The sequence below is a fragment of the Entelurus aequoreus genome, linkage group LG13, assembly GCF_033978785.1.
Source record: "Entelurus aequoreus isolate RoL-2023_Sb linkage group LG13, RoL_Eaeq_v1.1, whole genome shotgun sequence".
In the NCBI taxonomy this organism is placed as follows: domain Eukaryota; kingdom Metazoa; phylum Chordata; class Actinopteri; order Syngnathiformes; family Syngnathidae; genus Entelurus; species Entelurus aequoreus.
The window spans coordinates 52,758,872-52,767,398 of record NC_084743.1 but is presented as its reverse complement, the minus strand read 5'-3'; the positions used below and the strand labels follow the sequence as shown (position 1 = coordinate 52,767,398).

Below are 8,527 nucleotides of genomic sequence, written 5' to 3'. Positions count from 1 at the left end.
GGGTGTTAAATAGACACAAATAACTCCAAAAAGGATGTTAAATCTACACAAAAACACTAAAAGGGTTGTTAAATTGACACAATTCCCACAGAGGTTAGATGCAAATAACATAAAAAAAAGGTGTTAAATTGACAGAGATAACACACATACAAGGGTGTTAAATTGACACAAATAACACCACAAATGAGTGTAATAGAATCAAATGACATAAAAAAAAAAGGGTTAAGACACAAATACGACAAACGGGTTGAAAACAAATAACATCAAAAAGGGTTAAATTAACACAAATGACACACAAATAAATGATTGAATCAGAAACAAACACCAAATAAGGGTTGACTAGACACTCAGCAAAAAAAAAAAAGATTAAATAGACTAAAAAGGGGTCAATAGACACATATACAAAAAAAAAAAAGATTAAATAGACTAAAAAGGGGTCAATAGACACATATACAAAAAAAAAAAAGATTAAATAGACTAAAAAGGGGTCAATAGACACATATACAACCAAAAATGGTTTGGACACAAATAAGAAATAGGGGTTAAAAAACTACTTAACACCAACAAAATAGAGACGCTGTGTTCAATAACACGTTCAGTCCTGTTTGAGACCACACTGCCACCAAGTGGTGCAACTCTTGTGTCTCATCTTCCCTTAATCATCAACACTGTAAATATGTTCTCATATCCTACTCGAGTAATATTGACTTAAAAACATTAAAGCCACAATGATGTCTTTATAAATAACACATGTACATACATTCTTATAAAAAGACCACCGACACAAACGTGTGTGTAACATCCATTTATTACCACTTTATATGACAAATCCGGGAATTACAAACATTGCTTTTTTAAAACATCACTAATGTCAAAAAGAATTTGAGAAAAAAAACGCACATAAAAAAACATCAAATGAATAATTAAGTTGGGTGATTAAGGGTGATGAGTCAACCTGAGAAAAAGTACAGATGATAGACCGTCGGGAAAACCAAAAGCCAATAAAGTAGAGGCAGAGGGACTATGATCCATATTTTTTGGCATTAGACACTGAGTTGAAAATATTTATCACATTGTTTGGAAAAACACCTTATATAAACCTCTCACAATAAAGTCTATCTGAAAAAAAAAAAAACATTGTAGAAGAGGGTCCATGTTAGAAACCACACTTTTCACATTTCAGATTGTTGTTCTCTTTTTCAAATTGGATCGTTCCACTCAGCTCCATGGCCTAGCAGGGAAAAAAGGCTTTTCCACACAGCATTAAAATCCTACTTATGGAGAATATCATCAATAATCAATATTCTAATCACCGTCTGAAGAAATGTTGATGGGTTGAGTAGACTTTTCTGTTGTGGATGGAGCTACCACACATGCAGACTCCTGCAGGGACAGAGTGCAGCCAGAGGGAGCAGCAGTGCTGTGGTCTCTGCATACTCGGCAGCTAAGGCTGGTGCATAATCACCGGCACAGGAGGATTGTCTAGCACCGTGCTGGGAAGAAGCCCCCAGCAGATAAGCATCCATCCTCGGGTCTGTCCCTACAAAGATTGCACTGGAGTCATCTGTGTGGTTTGTATCCATTACCATGGTCTCCACCCTACCGCAAGAGTGTGGAGACAGAGTCGGGACAACTGGGACACATCACCAAAGATTTGGTACATGCACAGAAAAAAGGGAAGTCTCCCACTGAGAGCACTAAGAAACACACAACTATACACCTTAACCAGAACAACTTTTCCCTACAAACTACTTACACAGGAGAGGGGGACGTGACAAACGGGTGAGGGAGGAATAGAAAGAGCAAGTATCTAAGCACGCTCCCCGCGGATGCGACGTGCCAGCTGGATGTCTTTGGGCATGATGGTGACACGCTTGGCATGGATGGCACACAGGTTGGTGTCCTCAAACAGACCCACCAGGTAGGCCTCGCTCGCCTCCTAACAGGCAGAACAGCAGACATGCTCATGTGTTTACAGTTCACTTAAAATCAGTAGATATTATTTACCAGCCATTATGTATGACACACTGCTTTGTGTGTTGGAGTGACGTGTACCTGCAGAGCGCCGATGGCTGCACTCTGGAAGCGCAGATCCGTCTTAAAGTCCTGGGCGATTTCTCTCACCAGACGCTGGAAGGGCAGCTTGCGGATCAGAAGCTCAGTGGACTTCTGGTAACGACGGATCTCACGCAGAGCCACGGTACCAGGCCTAAAAATGCATGAAGAATAATGGGAGGAGCATGAGCCAAGACATGTTAGCAAAGGTGTTACACATTCAGGCTAAGATGCCACTAGGTAGTTTTACATTTCTCTCATTAGACTTGAGGCCTGTGTTCCTTAACCCATTGTCGGGCCACCAGCGCCCCCTAGATGGCCGCCAAAAAATATCTGATTCTCAGCTGTGGTCTGTATGGGCCGCAGCAGCACTCAGTTGTAATACACTTTTGCACCACTTCAGGCAGTAATGACAATATTAAACAAACAGAAGAACCCTGGAGCTCAACTCATAGAGAAGTTTCTTAAGAGCAAAAATGATTACTAAAATTGTGAAGCTGTATTTTCTTTTGTACTTACGTTTTATTGACAGTCTATTTTCATATATATTTTATATGTATATTTTATAATTTAATATTAATTTACTTTGAAAGTATTTATTTTAGCACTCCGTAATTTTATATACATTAATTTATCATCAGTTTTTATGCGTTTATCTTTTGCAGCATATTTAATTATTATTTATTTTTGTAATCAGCCAGATTTAAGCCTTGATTATAATCTTTGTACTTAACACATGCTTTATTATCGTTTGACAGGGTTTATTCTGTTAAAGAAGGTTAGATATAAATATTGACTATGATTAAAATCAAGGGTAAGCTTATTAATTCCGTGTTAATATTTGAGTGGGACCGGACCCCTCTGTAGTGGAAAAGTTGGGCCCCGAGGTCAACAAGTTTAAAAACCCATGCTTTAGATAATGAGCTAACCTATATTTTCCCTTCAAAATTAGTAATGTTGCTAAGCACGCATCCCTGATATCTGCAAGGGTGCAGTCAACTTACACTCTTCTGCACCAAGCTCATTTTTCATGTGAAAAAAACCTCATTGTCTTTATAATCACAGTAACTCGTAGGGATGCAACCATTCGTTGAGGTTGGTGACAAAAATAATTTACAACATTTGTTGCCGACAAATTAATTTGTCGATAATAGTCGGTGAGGTCATTGCTCGTGTTTTCCCGTAAACAAACATGCGAAACTACGTTTACAATGCAGGTCAATGTGGATCAAATCAGTTTTTTTTTTTTTAAAGTGCATATCTGCTTAGTCTACAAGTAAAATGTTATTGTAATCCGGCTCCAGAAAACAATCTTGCCTTCTTCCAAACTTGCTCCAAAACGAGGACTTTGGCGTTTTTTTCTTTAGTTACATGAGCGGTTATCTCCATATATGGTGAATGTTGACCCAAAAGAGCTTTGCGTGAGCCCACCATTTTTATTCAGTTGTTGTCAATAGATGCCTTTTTTTTCCTTTGTATACAGTAGATCGACATGTTAGTTTAGTGGATACCAAAACAACAAAACAGTCACAACAAATGTAATTTCAACATTTAAAGATATAAATGTCATAGTAAATAAATCCACATTCACACTACTTAATACTTTGGTCACTTGTGTTGATGTACTTTTAACGTGAAGAGGACGTGCTGTAATAATTTTTAAAAAAGAAACATACTGCTGTGACGGTGATGAAAAATACTTTGAATGACGGTTGACATTTTGCTATGCTCGGATGAGGTCTGTGAATTTTTTGTTATTTTCTTAATTTCAAATACATTTTAAACATAAATAAATGTATACATTAATTATAACCATATCATATCACACTATCATCACGTGAGTTTAACACTACAATTTGAGACAGAAAACTTTTTTTTTTTTAAATTAGGGACCCATTGAACTTTTAGTGAGTCCCCGGGACTAATAGGTCTACCTTGAAAACCTATCAACATCACTGCTGTATGAATGTACATATTTTTCTCACATTTCTTTTACAGCTGAGTATTTTTTCAAGTTCAAACTCTTTTTTTTCAAAAGTATTTTTTTATGTTAATCTTATTTAAAATGCTGTTATTTACTTTGTATATTAAAGTTAAAGTACCACTGATAGTCACACACACACTAGGTGTGGTGAAATTACCCTCTGCATTTGACCCATCCCTGGTTCCACCCCCTGGGAGGTGAGGGGAGCAGTGAGCAGCAGCAGTGAGCAGCAGCAGTGGCCGCGCTCGGAAATAATTTTGATGATTTAACCCCCAATTGTGTGTGTGACAATCATTGGTACTTTAACTTTAACTTAATTCCAACCCTTGATGCTGAGTGCTTAACAGGGATGTTAACATTTCAAACTAATCTCTTGTTTATTTTGTACTAGTACAAATCCTTTACAGCGGCCTGGTTAAAAACAATGTATAAATTGTGAAATTAATCGAATTTAATTATCGAATTATATGAAAAAACAATTGTAATATTTTTTTTTGGCATATTGCCCTTCCTTAAATACACCGACACAGAAAAAAAATACATGAAAGAATTAATTTACAACACCCTTCTTTTTGCATGTCTCACCTGTAGCGATGGGGCTTCTTCACACCTCCAGTGGACGGGGCGCTCTTGCGGGCAGCCTTTGTGGCCAGCTGTTTACGTGGAGCTTTGCCACCAGTGGACTTACGGGCAGTTTGCTTGGTACGTGCCATTGCTACTAAGGATCACCTGCAGATGACAAGCGATATTGACACTCCACTGTCATTGGTTTAGTCTAAAATGTACATACATACAAGTGTGGGCATTTGACAAAATGTGCTTGATGCACTATGAGGATGACTGGCAATAAATGAATGGATTGTTATTATTTAACAACAGTATTCAATGGAGTGGGAAATATTTGAAAAGGTTTGAACTTCTGTTTAAATGCTAATGTTATACTGTATAATTACAATTATTTTTTGATTATCATGCTCATTCTTAGTTACAACATGCTCAACATATTTGTGAATATCTGAGATTTGAGTCATTTGAGGTCATCGTCCCACTAACTCTACTTAAACTATAATATTGAAGACATTAATATATAAAAAATAATGATGTTCATATTTATAAAGACAATAGTTTGGTATAGCTATGGCAGTGTTTTTCAACCTTTTCTGAGCCAGGTCACATTTTTTTAATGAAAAAATTCTGAGGCACACCACCAGCAGAAAACATAATACAATTTAACTCAGCAGCCGATATTGACAATAAAAAGTCGTTCTCGCAATTGTTGGATATGAATTCAAACCACAACCAACCATGCATCACTATAGCGCTTGTCTCAAAGTAGGTGTACTGTCACGACCTGTCACATCACGCTGTAAACTTATTTTGAGTTTTTTGCTGTTTTCGTGCGTGTAGTGTTTTAGTTATTGTCTTGTGCTCCTATTTTGGTGGCTTTTCCTCTTTTGTTGGTATTTTCCTGTAGCAGTTTGATGTCTTCCTTGAATGCTATTACGCGCACCTGCTTTGTTTTCACAATCAAGACTATTTAAGTTGTGCGGACGCAATCCTTCTTTGAGGGGACATTGTTGATTGTCATGTCATGTATGGATGTATTTTGTGGACGCCATCTGCTCCACACGCTGTAAGTCTTTGCTGTCGTCCAGCATTCTGTTTTTGTTTACTTTGCAGCCAGTTCAGTTTTAGTTTCGTTTTGCTTCAATGCCTTTTCTTAGCGGCACTTGCCTTTTGTTTATTTTTGGTTTAAGGTTTAGATACCTTTTTACCTACACGCTGCCTCCCGCATATTGTGATCACGACAAACCATGTTCCCGACATCTACAAAGCAATTGGCTACCTGCTGCCACCTACTGATATGGAAGAGTATTACACGGTTACTCTGCCGAGCACTAGACAACACACTCAACAACAACGGCACATTTGCGGATTATAATTACTGGTTTGCAAAAAATATTTGTAACCCAATTAGGTGAAATTACTAGGGCTGTGAATCTTTGGGTGTCCCACGATTCGATTCAATATCGATTCTTGGGGTCACGATTCGATTCAAAATCGATTTTTTTTTTTCAATTCAACACGATTCTCGATTCAAAAGCGATTTTTTCCTGATTCAAAACTATGTTCTATTCATTCAATACATAGGATTTCAGCAGGATCTACCCCAGTCTGCTGACATGCAAGCAGAGTAGTAGATTTTTGTAAAAAGCTTTTATAATTGTAAAGGACAATGTTTTATCAACTGATTGCAATAATGTAAATGAACCAAAAATATGACTTATTTTATCTTTGTGAAAATATTGGACACAGTGTGTTGTCAAGCTTATGAGATGGGATGCAAGTGTAAGCCACTGTGACACTAGTGTTCTTTTTTTTTTTTTTTTTACAAATGTCTAATGATAATGTCAATGAAGGATTTTTAATCACTGCTATGTTGAAATTGTAACTAATATTGATACTGTTGTTGATAATATTAATTTTAGTTTCACTACTTTTGGTTTGTTCTGTGTCGTGTTTGTCCATCCATCCATCCATTTTCTACCGCTTGTCCCGTTTGGGGTCGTGGGGGGTGCTGGAGCCTATCTCAGCTACAATCGGGCGGAAGGCGGGGTACACCCTGGACAAGTCGCCACCTCATCGCAGGGCCAACACAGATAGACAGACAACATTCACACTCACATTCACACACTAGGGCCAATTTAGTGTTGCCGATCAACCTATCCCCAGGTGCATGTCTTTGGCGGTGGGAGGAAGCCGGAGTACCCGGAGGGAACCCACGCAGTCACGGGGAGAACATGCAAACTCCACACAGAAAGATCCCGAGCCTGGGATTGAACTCAAGACTACTCTGGACCTTCGTATTGTGAGGCACTTGCACTAACCCCTGTTCCATCGTGCTGCCCTTGTCGCGTTTGTGTCTCCTCTCAATTGCTCTGTTTATTGCAGTTCTGAGTGTTGCTGGGTCAGGTTTGGTTTTGGAATTGGATTGAATTGTTATGGTATTGCTGTGTATTGTTTTGTTGGATTGATTAAAAAAAATAAATAAAATAAAATAAAATAATAATAATAATTTTAAAAAATAAAAATAAAAAAATCGATTTTTTAAAAATGAGAATCGATTCTGAATCGCACAACGTGAGAATCGCGATTCGAATTCAAATAGATTTTTTTCCCACACCCTTAGAAATTACATAATCTCCCACAGCACACCAGGCAATATCTCACGGTACACTAGTGTGCCGCGGTACAGTGGTTGAAAAACACAGATCTATGGTGTTTGATCGCAATAGATAGTGCAAGTGGCAATAATGTATATGGATGTTCTCATTCCGGGATGGTTTTTCAACCTTGAGCTAAGTATATACCGTATTAGCATGAACTGATAAAACCTGCTCGAATTAAGACGAAACTTATTCTAAAACAAACTAAACAGTCCAGTTGCGATCGATTAAAAAGCTTTTGAGAAAATGGTGTTAATGTGTTGGCCAGTAGATGTATTTTAACACATATTTTGAACTCTTGACTCCAACTGGCAGCAGACGTCTGTCAAAGACGAATAGCAATACTATTGGCCGGTACACCAGCCCGTAGACGTAAACATCAAATATAAGCCAATGGGCGGGTTCCTCCTGATAAGTGGGTGGGCTTTACGCCTGACTTCCAGTGTTTGTAGACCCGCCTTCCCGCTCTGATGATGGCGGCGGTCTGATACGCATACGAAATGAAGACCAAGGCAGACGGAGTAGCACGTCAACAACTTGGATTTAAACGGCTAACCACCGTTCCTGGATACCGACAAACGAAAGCAAAATAAAAAGGACATTCCGAGGATTTCACAAATACGCAAAGCACCCACGAACCGCCCCGCTGCCGGCGCAGAGCCGGTCAGAACCGGCGCACAATTTGAAAGAGAATTCCGCCTCGGATGTGGAACTGTCGTCTCGACCGCCTCCTTCGTTATTTTTCGACGCGACAAAAACGACCGTTTAACCGCCGAACAATTTAACAGATGAACACATAAAACCCACCAAGTTGTACTAAAATATCTAAACTCATTTATAAATTGCACAGAGAGCTTTGAACAGCTTACCCCAAGGAAAAAGTGAACAGAAGTGGCGAGAAAGGTTTGGCTTGACTATTTCCTTCTTCGTATCCACAATAGAAGACAGCGTCCAGCGGGCAAAATGGCCGCCGCGTCAATCAGGTGTCCCAAAATGCAACAGGGTTCAAGTCGTTTTTTGTTGTGGTTCTTTTAAGTATGAAATTGGCCGCTTATTATTTTTTGTTTATTGACATGGTGCTTGCTGCTGTGACTTAATTTAAGTGTTGGGGTAATGTTTTTAACTTTAACACCAGTGTGACTTGACTTCCGGTTATTAATCGATACTTGTTGATACATCAAAGTATAGCTGATAAGAATAGCCAAACGACTAAAATAAATATATTCCATCCATCCATTTTCTAATCGTCTTTAAATAAATG

The 8,527-nt window shown here is 38.5% G+C and overlaps 1 protein-coding gene across 1 annotated transcript; it reads right to left on the bottom strand.

Moving 5' to 3' along the window:
* Positions 1 to 790: 790 nt before the first annotated feature.
* LOC133663488 (histone H3.3A) lies at positions 791 to 8,270 on the bottom strand. The gene is made up of 4 exons (XM_062067979.1): positions 8,136 to 8,270; positions 4,625 to 4,768; positions 2,056 to 2,209; positions 791 to 1,939 (listed from the first exon to the last, which is right to left on the bottom strand). Exons 2-4 carry the CDS (start codon positions 4,750 to 4,752, stop codon positions 1,811 to 1,813), a joined length of 411 nt encoding a protein of 136 aa, XP_061923963.1. The 5' UTR covers positions 4,753 to 4,768; positions 8,136 to 8,270; the 3' UTR covers positions 791 to 1,810.
* Between the last annotated feature and the right edge of the window lie 257 nt (positions 8,271 to 8,527).